The sequence below is a fragment of the Salmo salar genome, chromosome 12 (genome assembly GCF_965601325.2).
Source record: "Salmo salar chromosome 12, fSalSal1, whole genome shotgun sequence".
NCBI classification, from domain to species: domain Eukaryota; kingdom Metazoa; phylum Chordata; class Actinopteri; order Salmoniformes; family Salmonidae; genus Salmo; species Salmo salar.
Window position 1 is genome coordinate 81,971,926 of NC_138302.1, and position 17,870 is coordinate 81,989,795.

A 17,870-nucleotide genomic window follows, 5' to 3' on the forward strand; every position below is an offset into this window, starting at 1 on the left:
ACTACAAGTCAAAAGTACAAGTACATCCATAAACCATTACTGGGCAAAAGAATGTCACCTCAACAACGTCGTTCTTGTTGAGAGACTTAAGGCTGGTGAGGGCAGCGTCTAGAGCTGGCAGCGCTTCATCCAGGTCTTTCTGGGCATCTTCAGCGATGGCCCCGGCCACACATGCTTTCTGTGAGGCTTTGGCTTCCTCTGCCTGCACCGCCGTACGGGTCTCCTCTGCAACCACAGTGTCTACCTGTCAACACACACACACACACACACACACACACACACACACACACACACACACACACACACACACACACACACACACACACACACACACACACACACACACACACACACACAAGATTAACGTGCGTAACACGTGCTATATAAAGGATACAGCATATGCAGGCGTTTGAAGAGCCTGATGAGGTTTCCTGGTCTAAGTTACCTTGATCTTCTCCATGGTGATCACTGTGTCCTTGGCAGCTTCCTCCAGCAGAGGCCTCATCGTCTCCAGCTCCTCCTGCATCTTACTCACATCCTCTGCTGTCCTCAATAGCTATAGACACACACAGACACACACAGACACACAGTAAAATCACACGGTTAAACGCAGTTCCATGTGAACACAGACACACATTTAAAGCAACATACAAAATACATTCGATGCAAAAGACACAGAATAGAAGACTACCTCTTAGATACAAAAATTGTGGCATTGAGGGTCCCTCCTCTCACCTTGTCCAGGCCAGTCTTCATGCGCTGCCGGGCACTGTGAAGCTCCTGTTTCTTGCGGCCGATGAGAGAGGAGAAGATTGCGAGTAGCTCCAGATAGCTCTTGGGCGTGACATAGTTATATCTGGACAGCTCAGCCAGGTACTGCGCACATTTCCTGGCTACCATCTGGTGGATCTCCATACACATCATAATCTAGACAGGGACACAACAGTGGTGAGGGGAGGCTGGCAGGAGACGAGAACACAAACAAACACTCTCTGTTTCTCCTCACCAGGCCTTTCATTGCGGTGGGGCTGGCTTCCAGCTCTGGCAGCTCGTAGAGGAAGGAGGCAGCCACAGACTGGAGGGCCTCCTCTGGCCAGGCACTGAACCAATCTATAGTGCAGCAGGTCACCAAAGACGGGAACTGTCTGAGCCGTGCACGGAACACCTCCCCTATCGGACTAGACATGGGGAGAGGAGGAAAAGAGGCAAGGAGGAGGGGCGTGGTGAGGAACAGAGGTGGAGAGAAGATAGGTGAGGACAGGAGAGTGGGAAGAGATGGAAGTGAGGTAAAAAAAATGGGTGGAGAGAGGTAAAGAGAAATTAGTAGAGGTTCAAGTCATTAGCTGATCTCTTTACTGTACCTTTCAGATGCTGTGAGTGAGCAGTTCAGTTCAAGTTTTATTGTCACATGCACAAGAACAGTGAAATGCTTACCTTGCAAGCTCTTCCCAACAGTGCAGTTAGTATAACTAATACAAATATAACTATAAATAATAAAGAAAACATGACAAATATCAAATAAGAGAGAAAGCTATACACAGGGTCAGTGCCAGTACCAAAATGTACAATGTGCAGGGATACTGGAGAATATGAAGTAGATATGTACAGTACCAGTCAAAAGTTTGGACTACTCATTGAAGGGTTCATCTTTATTTTTACTATTTTCGACATTGTAGAATAATAGTGAAGACATCAAAATGATGAAATAACACATATAGAATAATGTTGTAAACAAAAAAACTCTTAAATCAAAATATATATTATATTTGAGATTCTTCAAAGTAGCCACCCTTTGCCTTGATTACAGCTTTGCACACTCTTTGCATTCTCTCAACCAGATTCACCTGGAATGCTTTTCCAACAGTCTTGAAGGAGTTCCCACATGCTGAGCACTTGTTGGCTGCTTTTCCTTCACTCTGCGGTCCAACTCATCCTAAACCATTTCAATTGGTTTGATGTCGGGTGATTGTGGAGGCCAGGTCATCTGATGCAGCACTCCCTCACTCTTCTTCTTGGTCAAATAGCCCTTACACAGCCTGGAGATGTGTTGGGTTATTGTCCTGTTGAAAAACAATGATAGTCCCACTAAGCCCAAACCAGATGGAATGGCGTATCGCTGCAGAATTCAAGTGTGCCTTGAATTAAAAAAAAAAATCACAGTGTCAGCAGCAAAGCACCCCCACACCATCACACCTCCTCCTCCATGCTTCACGGTGGGAACCACACATGCCAAGATCATCCGTTCACCTACACAGAGTTTGGAACCAAAACTCTCAAATTTAGACTCATCAAACCAAAGGACAGATTACTACAGGTCTAATGTCCATTGCTTGTGTTTCTTGCCCAATAAAGTATTGTCTTCTTATTGGTGTCCTTTATTAGGGGTTTCTTTGCAGCAATTTGACCATGAAGGCCTGTTTCACGCAGTCTCCTCTGAACAGTTGATGTTGAGATGTGTCTGTTACTTGAACTCTGTGAAGAATTTATTTGGGCTGCAATTTCTGAGGCTGGTAACTCTAATGAACTTATCCTCTGCAGTAGAGGTAACTCTGGGTCTTTCTTTCATGTGCCGGTCCTCATGAGAGCCAGTTTCATCATAGTGCTTGATGGTTTTTATGGCTGCACTTGAAGAAACTTTCAAAGTTCTTGAAATGTTGAAGTCTAAAGTAATGAGGACTGTCGTTTCTCTTTGCATATTTGAGCAGTTCTTGTGTACCACCCTTGCCTTGTCACAACACAACTGATTGGCTCAAACGCATAAAGAAATTCCACAAATTAACTTTTAGAAAAGCACACCTGTTAATTGAAATGCATTCCAGAACCTGGTTGAGAGAATGCCAAGAGTGTGCAAAGCTTTCATCAAGGCAAAGGGTGGCTACTTTGAAGAATCTCAAACATAAAATATATTTTGATTTATTTAACACTTTTTTGGTTACTACATGATTCCATATGTGTTATTTCATAGTTTTGATGTCTTCACTATTAATCTACAATGTAGAAAATAGTAAAAATAAAGAAAAACCCCAGACTGAGTAGGTGTGTCCAAACTTTTGACTGGTACTGTACATGAAGGCGGGGATTAGGAGAAAGTGACCGGTAGAAGGATTAATAATAGTAAACAGTATGGCAGCAGCAAAAGTGGTGGGTGGGTGGGTGTGTGCATGGTGGTGAGTGTGTGAGGGAGTGTGTGCGCAACAGTGACAGTGTAGGCGTGATAGGCAGATATACGGTGCAGTCGGAAAGTATTCAGACCCCTTGACTTTTTCCACATTTTGTTACATTACAGCCTTATTCTAAAATTTATCAAATAAAATACAATTCCGCATCAATCTACACACAAAACCCCATAATGACAAAGCAAAAACAGGTTTTTAGAAATGTTTGCAAATGTATAAAAAAATAAAAAAACGGAAATACCTTATTTACATAAGTATTCAGACCCTTTGTTATGAGACTCGAAATTGAGCTCAGGTGCATCCTGTTTCCATTAATCATCCTTGAGATGTTTCTACAACTTGATTGGAGTCCACCTGTGGTAAATTCAATTGATTGGACATGATTTGGAAAGGCACACACCTGTCTATATAAGGTCCCACAGTTGACAGTGCATGTCAGAGCAAAAACCAAGCCATGAGGTTGAAGGAATTGTCAGTAGAGCTCCGAGACAGGATTGTGTCGAGGAACAGATCTGGGGAAGGGTACCAAAGCATTAATGCAGCATTGATGGTCCCCAAGAACACAGTGGCCTCCATCATTCTTAAATGGAAGAAGTTTGGAACCACCAAGACTCTTCCTAGAGCTGGCCGCCCAGCCAAACTGAGCAATCGGTGTAGAAGGTCCTTGGTCAGGGAGGTGACCAAGAATCCAATGGTAACTCTGACAGAGCTCCAGAGTTCCTCTGTGGAGATGGGATAACCTTCCAGAAAGATAACAATCTCTGCAGCACTCCATCAATCAGGCATTCATGGTAGAGTGACCAGGGGGATGCCACTCCTCAGTAGTAGGCACGACAGCCCGCTTGCAGTTTGCCAAGAGGCACCTAAAGGACTCTGACCATGAGAAACAAGATTCTCTGATCTGATGAAACCAAGATGGAACTATTTGGCCTGAATGCCAAACGTCACGTCTGGAAGAAACCTGGCCACATCCGTACGGTGAAGCAAGGTGGTGGCAGCATCATGCTGTGGGGATGTTTTTCAGCGGCAGGGACTGGGAGACTGGTCAGGATCAAGGGAAAGATGAACGAAGCAAAGAACAGAGAGATCCTCAATAGAAATCTGCTCCAGAGCGCACAGGACCTCAGACTGGGGCGAGGGTTCACCTTCCCACAGGACAATAACCCTAAGCACACAGCCACGACAACGCAGGAGTGACTTCGGGACAAGTCTATGAATGTCCTTGAGTGGCCCAGCCAGGGCCCGGACTTGAACCCAATCGAACATCTCAGGAGAAACGTGAAAATAGCTGTGAAGCTGCACTCCCCATCCAACCTGACAGAGCTTGAGAGGATCTGCAGACAAGAATGGGAAGAACTCCCCAAATACAGGTGCCAAGACAGTAGCGTTATACTCAAGAAGACTCAAGGCTGTAATCGCTGCCAAAGGTGCTTCAACAATGTACTGAGTAAAGGGTTTGAATACTTATGTAAATGAGATATTTTTTTTTCTATTTGTAAGAAATTAGCACAAATTTCCATTTTGGGGGGGGGGGGGGGGGGTTTGTCATTACATGGTATTGTGTGTAGATTGATGAGGGAAAAATTAAATGTAATTAATTTTAGAATAAGGCTGTAATGTAACAAAATGTGGAAAAAGTCGACGGTTCTGAATACTTTCCGAATGCACTGTACATGTAAGGGTACGGTGCCATGACACTGACCTCATGCAGAGCACAGTGTGGATGTTACTGCGGACTCTTTTTATGTAGGCAGCCATGAGGTTGGCTTTGGTGGGCTGCTGGCCTAGGTCCTGCACCACAGGCTTCATGGCGGTCAGGATGCGCTCCTGCTCGTCCACCGCATAGAGGTTGGGGACGTCACCAGAGTTCAGGATGTTATTCACATCCTCCAAGAACGACTCGCTCTTGATCTGAGGTCAAACACACAGGGTTAGAGGACATGTCGATAACTGGGTATGTGTAAGTGCTGACACTGTGAAAAAGTCCTCACCTGTGTGTCTACAAACAGAAAGGTGATCTGTACATTCTGCAGGCCAGCCTTCAGCATGATGCTCTTGAGGTCTTCCCTCCACTCTGTGTGGCCGTAGTTCTTAGCGAGCTCAATCTGGAAACACTCATAGTCTGACCTGAGATGTAAAACAACATATTAACACCATATTATCACAGTAACATACTTTCAGATGTTTAATAAAATAGAAGGTATGAGCCTCACATGTGCGTGGCCAGCTTGGTGAGTGACTGGCGCCCGCTGCCCCCGACCCCCAGGAGCAGGGCGTTTCCCAGGGGCTGGCGTAGGATGCGGCTGATGCGGCACACATGCTGGATGGCATCCATGAAGAGCACCAGCTTCATCTTGGTGGTGCTGATCTGGTTGTAGTCGTCCATGTACTCCTCCATGACTCTGGCCAGCTGTGGGAGTTACAAGACAGTATTGGGATGAAAAACACCCATAAATCTCACTACTATCCTAATAGTGTCACCAAACGTTTTTGTGGAAGTCTTTTAAAGGGCAATACCGCCACTTTTCAACTTCATATTCATCATTTCCCATACCAAACCAGTGTCTACATATGTGAAAACAGCGTGATTCTATGATCTGTGGTTAAAAAGATAAGAAGAAAGGTCCTAAAAAAAGAGTGATTTTCAAAAAGTGGAACGAGTTTCTAGTCCAAGAGAGGGTATTTTCTTGCTCCCCACGTCACCGCAAATCTCAGTGTTTGAAAATCACTGTTTTTAAAATGCTTTAACTTTTGATGAAGCCATCGGGTAGAACTTTGTAACTTTATATTTTTGTAGAAATGTGTTGTTTGTTGGCACTGGTATTGTTCTGAAGATAATGAAAACAAGGTTGAAAAGTGGTGGAGTTGGCCTTTAAGTTTAGCAGTGAAGTCTCACCTTCTCCTTGTCCTCAATGAGCTGGTAGGCTTTGTTGTCAGCTCCGGGGATCATGAAGTCTCCAAACAGGACCGGCTGGCAGGGCACAGCATCCTCAAAGCTGCAGCCAAACTCCTCAATGCGGGCCTGTAGGAGCTTATCAAACCAGTCCCGGTCCTCAGCACTCACCAGCCGGTCCTGGAACACCCGGCAGCTTTCATGGTACCACAACTGCAGCAAGTGCATCTTGTCCTGAGAATCAAAACAAGCAGCACATCCTCCGTTTGAAGACCCTTTCAGGGTTTCTATACTGTATGATCTCCTGTTTGAGCCGTCAGTCATTTACCTCTATCTTGGTAGCCTCTGCCATCAAGATGCCCTGGAAGACCTTGGAAAGGTCCCTAAGGTTGAATGTGTAGTGGGATTTGGCTGGTGTGGGAAGGAGCTGGGAAGTGATGGTGGCGTAGACACGGATAGTGGCGTCCACTAGAGGCCCGTTCAGAGGCTGGATCTCTGGAACAGGTCCTGAGGGAAGAGAGGGGTATGGGAGATGGGTTGGATATAAAATTAGCAAAGACATATAGAGAACTTTCCTTTTTGTGTGTGTAAAAGACCAGTAGCAATTTAATACTTTAGAATTTCATCAACATCTACTCTTATTAATAATCTACATAAATTACTAAACTCAGCAAAAAAAGAAACGTCCTCTCACTGTCAACTGCGTTCATTTTCAGCAAACTTAACATGTGTAAATATTTGTATGAACATCACAAGATTCAACAACTTAGACATAAACTGAACAAGTTCCACAGACATGTAACTAACAGAAATTGAATAATGTGTCCCTGAACAAAGGGGGGGTCAAAATCAAAAGTAACAGTCAGTATCTGGTGTGGCCACCAGCTGCATTAAGTACTGCAGTGCATCTCCTCATGGACTGCACTAGATTTGCCGGTTCTTGCTGTGAGATGTTACCCCACTCTTCCACCAAGGCACCTGCAAGTTCCCAGACATTTCTTGGGGCAATGGCCCTAGCCCTCACCCTCCGATCCAACAGGTCTCAGACGTGCTCAATGGGATTGAGATCCGGGCTCTTTGCTGGCCATGGCAGAACACTGACATTCCTGTATTGCAGGAAATCACACACAGAACGAGCAGTATGGCTGGTGGCATTGTCATGCTGGAGGGTCATGTCAGGATGAGCCTGCAGAAGGATACCACATGAGGGAGGAGGATGTCTTCCCTGTAATGCACAACGTTGAGATTGCCTGCAATGACAATAAGCTCAGTCCGATGATGCTGTGACAGACTGCCCCAGACCATGATGGACCCTCCATCTCCAAATCGACCCTGCTCCAGAGTACAGGCCTCGGTGTAACGCTCATTCCTTAGACGATAAAGGCGAATCCGACAATCACCCCTGCTGAGACAAAACCGCGACTCGTCAGTGAAGAGCACTTTTTGCCAGTCCTGTCTGGTCCAGAGACGGTGGGTTTGTGCCCATAGGCGACGTTGTTGCCAGTGATGTCTGGTGAGGAACAGCCTTACAACAGGCCTACAAGCCCTCAAGCCAGCCTCTCTCAGCCTATTGCGGACAGTCTGAGCACTGATGGAGGGATTGTGCATTCCTGGTTTAACTCGGGCAATTGTTGCTGCCATCCTGTACCTGTCCCACAGGTGTGATGTTCAGATGTACCGATCCTGTGCAGGTGTTGTTACACGTGGTCTGCCACTTAGGCGTCTCACATTGCTATTTATTGCCCTGGCCACATCTGTATTCCTCATGCCTCCTTGCAGCATGCCTAAGACACGTTCACGCAGATGAGCAGGGACCCTGGGCATCTTTCTTTTGGTGTTTTTCAGAGTCAGTAGAAAGGTCTCTTTACTGTCATATGTTTTCTTACCTGTGGCCTTAATTGCCTACCGTCTGTAAGCTGTTAGTGTCTTAACAACCGTTCCACAGGTGCATGTTTATACATTTTTTATGGTTCATTGAATAAGCATGGGAAACAGTGTTTAAAGCCTTTGCAATGAAGATCTGTGAAGTTATTTGGATTTTTACGAATTATCTTTGAAAGACAGGGTCCTGAAAAGGGGACGTTTCTTTTTTGCTGAGTTTAAAATAATGATACATGGTAACACATTTCTAGAGCGTCAGTCTTCTCTTTCTCTCTCTCTTTCTTCTGTCTCTCTGTCTCCCTCTCTGACTTACTCCCTGGTTCCTTTTTACTTATATTTCCATCTGTAAGAAAGCAAAAAATATATTAGAAAGGATTGCAGCAACTTAACAAACTACCTCCTCAATGTGACTGGTGCCTCAACGATACCTAGCCTCCCTCAACCCTTCACCAAAATGAACATCAGTTGGATACATTTTTGGCAGTCAGGCCGTCTCACCCATCCAGTTGCCCAGGATAGTAGAGAAGATCTTCTTCTTGCTGGCGTCCTCCATCTCAGTGAAGGAGAGGAAGTTAAAGTGGCGTGTAAAACGCTGGGTGATGGGGTTCCTGCCCCCTCCTGGGGGTCCCATAGCGCACGCAAAGTTGATGTCTACCAGGTGTTTAAAAGTGCCTGCAGGACAAAGCAGAGTTCAATGTGGTGGCTTTCACAGAGCCATGGGAGCTGGACGTGCAGACTCAGCTTTGGAGGAAAGGTCCTCACCTATCTGCTTCCTGTCATACCAGCCTCCATGGTCCATCCACTGGCGGAGAAGCTCGATGGGGGGCTGGGCCCCGTAGGTCTCCAGAATGGGCATGTTCAGGTCATCAATGAAGAAGATAAAATACTTCCCCAGGGGAGGCCCAAACACACCCTTACGCCTGACAAATACATGCTTTGGTTAGAGAGGTCAGTATTTAAAGGAATGAGGCTGGCTTTAGACATTACAGCACAGATCATACAGTACAAAGAGAGATGTTGGTAAAAGGCTTACCTTTTGTCCAGTTTGCTATCAATATAATCCTGTGTCTGGTTGGCTGAGGTGCGAGCAGAGAACATAAGGAAGTGTGTAATGTACTCAGCAGGCATGTTCTTCAGCAGCTTGTCAGACATGGTCAGGGTCTTTCCTGTGCCGGTCGGTCCAATGCACAGCACCTGGTCAACACAGAGCCTCTGACTAAGAACAACTCTACTCACAGAAAGACTCCTCCATTACACTCACAAAAGCTTTCACCAGGAATGATACACTGATAATACACTATTTATGAGTGCCTGATTGGGCGGCACTTACAGGCTTCTTGTTTGAAAGCAGCATATCCATCAGGAAGGAAATGCGGACTGTGTCTGGTGTGGGTACGATGATATCAGAGTAGCTGGTCTCTGGCGTGATGACCACATTCTGGGCAGATTTCATCCAACTGACCCAGTGCACCTACACAACAGGATGTATGTCACTTGTATGGCCCTTTATTTTTCTAAAGATATTTCCAGAATGTTTGCTTTTCAAATGCTCACCTTCCTCCCTCTGTCCTCCTCCTCTTCGTCTCCCATGTTGCTGATTCCTGCATCATCAAGCTGGAAGTCATACACCAGGCCTTCCTCTGGAAAACACAACTCAACCTTCTCCTCTGCCATCTTGGCCCTGAGCCAAGCACTGAAACGCTGGCAGCTGGGGGCATCCCCTGTGGCTCCCACACTCCACACCAGAGAGAAGATGAACCAGGGCTCAATCAGCTCCTTCAACCGGTCCAGCTTCTCCTGCAGAAGAGGCCTCTCCCCCTGGCCAAACACACAGTACATATGACAGATGTGGTGGCTAATTTCTGCATTACCAAATGAGGAGAGTTACAAACACACCAGTCTGAGTTAAACTACATATTTAATAATTAAGATACTTTTGCAAAAGTACTTTGACCTTCAATAATGCACTCTCTCGAATGAACCAGGAAGGTCACTATACAACAATACAAAGAGCTTTTTATACCCATGAATCCACCCCTTCAAAGTATATTGATGAACCACAAATCTTAGGAACAGTTCACAAAGGTTAAGTTTTGTATGAAAAGATATCTATAAAACACAGCAGACAGCAACTGCTATCTCAACAGTGTTCATTATATAGACCGGTGTCTGGTCTCCCTAGAACCGTCCCTCCCTGGTACGGTATAGAACAGAACTATTAGCTCATGTCCTCTGGAATGCTTTTTAGGCGTTCTTATCAAAATACACCATAAATCTCCTCTGTCAGTGCTATCTCATAGAGGTCCATCCTCAGTAAGACACCTCTTGTTCCCACTCCTGGACAAGCTCACTGAGGGGAGTGACTTGCGCGCAGACATTGTGGAGACTATTAATTGGTTCCCCATTAACCTGTTAGGGCTAGGGGGCAGTATTTGCACGGCTGGATAAAAAAAATGTACCCGATTTAATCTGGTTACTAATCCTACCCAGTAACTAGAATATGCATATACTTATTATATATGGATAGAAAACACTCTAAAGTTTCTAAAACTGTTTGAATGGTGTCTGTGAGTATAACAGAACTCATTTGGCAGGCAAAACCCTGAGACATTTTCTGATAGGAAGTGGATACCTGATGTGTTGTATTACCTTTAAACCTATGCCATTGAAAAACACAGGGGCTGAGGAATATTTTGGCACTTCCTATTGCTTCCACTAGATGTCACCAGCCTTTACAAAGTGTTTTGAGTCTTCTGGAGGGAGATCTGACCGAACAAGAGCCATGGAACGATGATGGCCCATTAGACACCTGGCGCGCGAGTTCATGTTGGGTACCCTCGTTCCAATACGTTATAAAAGAGTATGCATTCGTCCACCTTGAATATTATTCATGTTCTGGTTAAAAAAGGCCCTAATGATTTATGCTATACAACGTTTGACATGTTTGAACGAACGTAAATATATTTTTTCCCCTCGTTCATGAAGTGAAGTCCGGCGGGCTTAGATCATGTGCTAACAAGACGGAGATTTTTGGACATAAATGATGAGCTTTTTTGAACAAAACTACATTCGTTATGTACCTATGATACCTGGAAGTGACATCTGATGAAGAGAATCAAAGGTAATGGATTATTTACATAGTATTTTCGATTTTAGATCTCCCCAACATGACGACTAGTCTGTATCGCAACGCGTATTTTTCTGGGCGCAGTGCTCAGATTATTGCAAAGTGTGATTTCCCAGTAAGGTTATTTTTAAATCTGGCAAGTTGATTGCGTTCAAGAGATGTAAATCTATAATTCTTTAAATGACAATATAATATTTTACCAATGTTTTCTAATTTTAATTATTTAATTTGTGATGCTGACTTGACTGCCGGTTATTGGAGGGAAACGATTTCCTCAACATCAATGCCATAGTAAAACGCTGTTTTTGGATATAAATATGAACTTGATAGAACTAAAAATGCATGCATTGTCTAACATAATGTCCTAGGAGTGTCATCTGATGGAGATTGTAAAAGGTTAGTGCATCATTTTAGCTGGTTTTATGGTTTTGGTGACCCTGTCTTTGAATTGACAAAACATTACACACAACTCTTGTAAATGTACTGTCCTAACATACTCTAAATTTATGCTTTCGCCGTAAAACCTTTTTGAAATCGTAAAACGTGGTTAGATTAAGGAGATGTTTATCTTTCAAAGGGTGTAAAATAGTTGTATGTTTGAAAAATTTGAATTTTGACATTTATTTGGTTTCAAATTTGCCGCTCTTGAAATGCACCTGTTGTTGATGGAGTGCACCACGGGGGGGACGCTAGCGTCCCACCTAGCCCATAGAGGTTAATCACGCCATCCCTTCACATGGTTTAAGAATAGGTAAAGACATTCACATATGAAGACAATGTTTCATTCAGTCCTCCTCTCTTGCAGATATTCTGCATAGCAACAGGGACATGTAAAAAACAAGTCTGACCTCTCCCCTCTCTGGGCCCCAAGTGACTGAGCCCCAGCTAAGGGAAACGTGCAACTGAAAGACGCCAGAGTCCAAAGGACACTTTCTAATGACAAGTATCTCACATAAGCATATTATACTAATAAAACATCTTAATTATCTATGTTACCCAACTAATTCATCCACCACACAGACTAGTCATCAAGAGATGAACATCTCCGTCACCTCAGCAGATCACTCATCCGTTTTGTCTCCTGATGGTGGGTAGATTGTGTGGGTGTTTGTGGCATGGAGCGGTGTTCACTGACCTCTCGATGGATGAAAGGTTGGAAGAAACAGTCCAGCAGTTTGAGCAGACTGCATGTGAGGTTGCTGTCCATGGAGAAGATGACCTCTTTCACAGACTTCCTTACAAACGTGATAGAATCCTAGAGACACACAGACTCAATTTCCCCTGAGGCCCAACAGAACAAGGCCTGACACAGCCAGACACTCACAACAAGTAACTTATGATACAGTTGTAAAGTGGAATAAACATTAGTAAAATGCCTGTTGAGCGGCCGTCTGTGTTACCTGGAGAAACCTGATGAAGAGGGAATTGAGCTGGTCTGTGTAGGGCCTCAGGGGTTCGGGGACCGTCCTCAGCCAGCACTCAGTGAAGGGCGCAAGGCCCAGGATGCTAGGCTCCAGGTACACCATCCCACAACGAGACACTGTGGCTGGGGACGCCACCGCCAGGTCCTGCACCTCAAACATCATCGTCTGCACCTGGAGGAGGATACACACATGTACTCTGAATGTGCATAACTAGTATGGAACAAAATGAGAGAGGGAAAGCTGACAGAAGAGATGTAAAGGTTTCTCACATCTGTGAGTTTGATGATCTCTCCAGAGCTCAGGCAGAGTTTTTTATTGTCATCCAGCACAGTGTTCATGTTCTCGATCCACACAGCGTCCACTGGCCCGTCAAACATGTACCACTTCTTCTCCTCGTCCATGGAGGACGACCCCCCACGGATCAGAGAGGACAGGATACCATCCGACCTGAATGGAGACACACAGAGGGAGAAGAAGCATGAGTGTGTGTGCATGGATGTGTGAGAGTGTTCAGGATATTCAATATGCTATCTACTGTATATGTGTTTGCAAATCTACAGATGGTATGCGATGGTCTGTTATGTGCACATGGAGCAATTACTCACCATTCATGTGTCAACAGGTCAAACTCCCCATAGAGCTGTCCCATGGTAATGGACTTGGGGTTGAGGACATAGGTCTGTACAGCCTCATAAACACCACCACTCACAGAGACCTGGCCCTGCAGAGCCGTCATCGCTGTCCCTAGGATCTCATAACACTGACACACAAACCAAGCCAATGGCAATATATTACATTCATTTGTAATACCAGAATCATCTTCAAATACATATCATGTGCTGCTGGTAAAGATAGGTTTTTGGGGAATGCAGACCTTGGTTTTTCCGGAGCCGGACGGTCCCACCAACATCAGTCCATGCCTCACAACAGTAGTCTCATACAACTGAATACACTTGGTAATGTATCCTGCATTTACACATGGGAAATTAATCCATGTTAAAAAATATATATTATTTCCCTCCTAATTTATACCTATATTCTAGTCTCAATAGCACAGTATCACTAATAAGCAGATATAATGTAGGTTAGACAGTACAAAAACAAGCTGTGTGTCCCCATAGAGTACGAACCATCCACATCCTTGAGGTTCTTCTTGGCACAGACGTTGCGAATTGACTTCTCCAGGATGCCGTAGTCGATGGGCTCCTCCCGTATCTTGGGGAAGAGATCGGACACAATGCCGTTGAAAAGCTTGAGGTCATCTTGGAGGAACTTGGGGACGTTGACGTCTCGTATGGCCCGTAGACAGATCAGTTCCTGGAAGTTAGAGGTGGGAGACGGGCTGATTACGTCAGGTTATTGATAGCCTGGTCAGTGTATTTAGGCATATAAAGTGTTGTTCTAACCTCATTCATATCTTGATTCTCCCTCTTCAAGTTTCCAGCAGCAGAGATCACAGTCTTTACAGCTCTCATACCAAAGTCATAGTGATCCTGCAAACATATACATCAGTCAAACTTTATTGTGGAGAAATTACAAGATTATGTTAATAATACTGTTATTGCATCAAATGGTTGTTTTATGCAACAAAATAGGGTTCTTAAAACTGAGGGTTTTAACTTTGAGTGAAGCAACTCATGTATTATGGATTGATTGGTGACTGGAGAGGGTGAAACTGATCCTAATCTATTTGATTTATATCCATTACCAAATTACATTTTTGATGACAATGATAATACTCAGGAACTATAGCAGGTATGGTGTTCATGGCACATAGAGACCATAGGAGTTGCCTTATAAGTAGTGGAATCATGATGCTTGCCCTGGGTCATATTCATCAGGCACCAATGGAATAAATGTCCCTTAAACCAGGAGTCACTTCCTGGATTTATCCAACAAGATATGCACATTTTTGGTTTTTGGAGATGGAAATAGTTATTTCCACTATGCTGACCAATGGGAGTATGCTCAGTATCAACAAGATGATTTGTTTCATACTGATGAAAAATGTACTCTGATTAGATTGCTGATAATTTCTTAACAATATTTTAATGTTTATATCATTCCCAATGAAGGACATATTATGTTAAGTTAAAAGGCACAATGAACCAACAGTTGGTCATTTACAATGGTAGTATACTAGTGCAAGGAAGTTTTTTTTCTTCCTATAAGTTTGAGATAAGTGGTTTGATGCCTTATTTGTTTTCTACATGTGAATTAATGTTTTAAACTTTGTAATTTTCTATTAGGTTGAGAAAAATCTCAAAATGGGGTATTATCGTGGAGAAATTACATGATTATGTTAATAATACGTTATTGCATCAAATGGTTGTTTTATACAACAAAATAGGGTTCTTAGAACTCTATTGTGTCTGTGTGAACTGAGACGAGCTTCTGAGATTTAACTCTAACAACTGATTTATGATGGTCTTGTCCTCTCTCGGAGCCCGCATTCCATAGAATGAGTTGGTGTTTATGTGCTGGGAGGCACCAGGGTGGAGATGGCTCCGGTATGAATAATGATGAGAGGAACTTTGTTTTGGGGGTCAGACCCTGGTTTCTACACAATGAGAACAGATTTGTATGAAAGATACTAATAATTTACAGCAGACTATATCTGCTGTAAATTATTAGTATCTTTCATACAAATCCAAACCTTGTGACCCATTCCATACATCTGTTGTTTGTCATGAACATTCCGGGCATGTACTTTGCTATAAAATGCTGTGGCTCAAATCCGCTCGTTGGGCTGTCAACGAATCACCTACGGGTGGGTCGTCGACCAGCTTCATTATTGCAATAATTGATTGATGTTATTAATACATTTTGAATAAAGTAATATCCTGATTGATGACTGACCTTGTCTCGACTCATTATTGATTATAATTTCCACAAATACTTTCACGAAGAAATAGAGCACTGGATATAAAGCTTGACCCTCAATAATGCATTCTGCGGGTATGGGTACTGGGGCAAAGATTCTATGTAGACTAGGCTACCACCTGGGAGCTGAGCTGCTCGGAGGACAGTTTGAAGGTGGTGGTGATCTTCTTGGAGAGGACTTTAGCATCGCTGAAGCCAAAGGAGTAGAGAGAGATCTCAGCGATCATAGCATAATCAGGGACCATCATAGCAACAGGACGGAACAGAGCCTTAAGACAAACAGATATAAATATAATGTGTTACAGTCACACATCAGTGCTTCGTTTTACAATACCCTGCCAGGGATGTGAACTTTTAAATGTTTTGGGCAATTTTATGTAGCTACCTTTAGGTTATCTGGTAGTTCAGTGCGGCCGGCGTAACCAGGGTTCATGGTGATGAAAACAGCACAAGACGCAACAAGAGGGATCTCTTGCCCCTCAAACACAAATCGCTCCGCCTGAGAGACACAAACACAAACGCACGCACGCACGCACGCACGCACGCACGCACGCACAGACATACAAATCTGTAATATTTTCATGTGTGTATGCACTTTTGACTGTGTACATGTTGTCTATGACTGTGTTTGTGTATGTTTTTGTTCACCCTCTGATGCTGGGCCTTATTGATGGTGGCGATTTGTTGGGCTACCACTGACAGCACCTCCACATCAATGCGGTTAAACTCATCAAAACATGCCCAGGCTCCAGAACTACAGGAGATACAGTAGATCACAGTAGCCCCACAAAACAATTTAAATACATTCAACAGGATATACAGTGCATTTGGAAAGAATACAGACCCCTTCCTTTTTTCCACATTTTGTTCCGTTACAGCTTTATTCTAAAATGGATTGTATTTTTTCTTCATCAATCAACACACAATAACCCATAATGACAAAGCATAAACAGGTTTTTAGACATTTTTACAAATGTATTAAAAATCAAAAACAGAAAGCTTATTTATATAAGTATTCAGACCCTTTGCTATGAGACTCGAAAGTGAGCTCAGGTGCATCCTGTTTCCATTGATCCATCCTTGAGATGTTTCTACAAATTGATTGGAGTCCACCTGTGGTAAATTCAATTGATTGGACATGATTTGGAAAGGCACACACCTCTACAGTTGACAGGGCATGTCAGAGCAAAAACCAAACCATGAGGTCAAAGGAATTGTCAGTAGAGCTCCAAGACAGGATTGTGTCGAGGCACAGATCTGGGGAAGGGTACCAAAACATTTCTACAGCATTGAAGGTCCCCAAGAACACAGTGGCCTCCATCATTCAATTTGTTTTCTAAACTATAGTTTTTTCCTCTTTTGTTATTTTTCTATTATTATTATTATTATTATTATTTTACCCCCTTTTCTCCCCAATTTGTAGTTAAAGTCGGCCCCTCCCATCGCTGAATCTCCCGTACAGACTTGGGAGAACATGGATCTGTAGCGATTCCTCTAGCACTGCGATGCAGTGCCTTAGACCGCTGCGCCACTTGAGAGGCCTCCATCATTCTTAAATGAAAGAAGTTTGGAACCACCAAGACTCTTCCTAGAGCTGGCCGCCCAGCCAAACTGAGCAATCAGGGGAGAGGGGCCTTGGTCGGGGAGGTGAACAAGAACCCGATGGTCACTAACAGAGCTCCAGAGTTCCTCTGTGGAGATGGGATATCCTTCCAGAAGGATAACAATCTCTGCAGCACTCCATCAATCAGGCCTTCATGGTAGAGTGGCCAGATGGATGCCACTCCTCAATAGTAGGCACGACAGTCCGCTTGCAGTTTGCCAAGAGGCACCTAAAGGACTCTGACCATGAGAAACAAGATTCTCTGATCTGATGAAACCAAGATGGAACTCTTTGGCCTGAATGCCAAACGTCACGTCTGGAATAAACCTGGCCACATCCGTACGGTGAAGCAAGGTGTTGGCAGCATTATGCTGTGGGGATGTTTTTCAGCAGCAGGGACTGGGAGACTGGTCAGGATCAAGGGAAAGATGAACGAAGCAAAGAACAGAGAGATCCTCAATAGAAATCTGCTCCAGAGCGCACAGGACCTCAGACTGGGGCGAAGGTTCACCTTCCCACAGGACAATAACCCTAAGCACACAGCCACGACAACGCAGGAGTGACTTCGGGACAAGTCTATGAATGTCCTTGAGTGGCCCAGCCAGGGCCCGGACTTGAACCCAATCGAACATCTCAGGAGAAACGTGAAAATAGCTGTGAAGCTGCACTCCCCATCCAACCTGACAGAGCTTGAGAGGATCTGCAGACAAGAATGGGAAAAACTCCCCAAATACAGGTGCCAAGACGGTAGCGTTATACCCAAGAATACTCGAGGCTGTAATCGCAACAATGTACTGAGTAAAGGGTCTGAATATTTATGGTATTGTAATATTTCAGTGTTTTATTTTTAATAAATGTGCTAAAAATTGCTTTGTCATTATGG

The 17,870-nt window shown here is 44.0% G+C and overlaps 1 protein-coding gene across 2 annotated transcripts in view; it reads right to left on the reverse strand.

The window, feature by feature from the left end:
* Positions 1–17,870, reverse strand: part of dnah1 (dynein, axonemal, heavy chain 1) — a 58,632-nt gene that overhangs the window by 21,660 nt on the left and 19,102 nt on the right. Inside the window, exons 30-54 of one of the 2 annotated variants that reach the window (XM_014133372.3) lie at positions 16,033–16,138; positions 15,770–15,883; positions 15,504–15,653; positions 13,908–13,994; positions 13,632–13,818; positions 13,376–13,467; positions 13,107–13,261; positions 12,771–12,948; positions 12,478–12,672; positions 12,213–12,332; positions 9,505–9,768; positions 9,281–9,421; positions 8,984–9,144; positions 8,713–8,870; positions 8,449–8,622; positions 8,264–8,293; positions 6,398–6,576; positions 6,073–6,303; positions 5,390–5,586; positions 5,168–5,303; positions 4,879–5,087; positions 1,007–1,178; positions 736–927; positions 446–556; positions 59–244 (exon numbers count right to left, since the gene is read on the reverse strand). In XM_014133372.3, coding sequence (XP_013988847.1) covers positions 59–244; positions 446–556; positions 736–927; positions 1,007–1,178; positions 4,879–5,087; positions 5,168–5,303; positions 5,390–5,586; positions 6,073–6,303; positions 6,398–6,576; positions 8,264–8,293; positions 8,449–8,622; positions 8,713–8,870; positions 8,984–9,144; positions 9,281–9,421; positions 9,505–9,768; positions 12,213–12,332; positions 12,478–12,672; positions 12,771–12,948; positions 13,107–13,261; positions 13,376–13,467; positions 13,632–13,818; positions 13,908–13,994; positions 15,504–15,653; positions 15,770–15,883; positions 16,033–16,138 — 3,925 coding nt within the window. The remainder of the gene's footprint in view (positions 1–58; positions 245–445; positions 557–735; positions 928–1,006; positions 1,179–4,878; positions 5,088–5,167; positions 5,304–5,389; positions 5,587–6,072; positions 6,304–6,397; positions 6,577–8,263; positions 8,294–8,448; positions 8,623–8,712; positions 8,871–8,983; positions 9,145–9,280; positions 9,422–9,504; positions 9,769–12,212; positions 12,333–12,477; positions 12,673–12,770; positions 12,949–13,106; positions 13,262–13,375; positions 13,468–13,631; positions 13,819–13,907; positions 13,995–15,503; positions 15,654–15,769; positions 15,884–16,032; positions 16,139–17,870) is intronic. The other variant, XM_045691785.2, reaches the window with a different exon arrangement.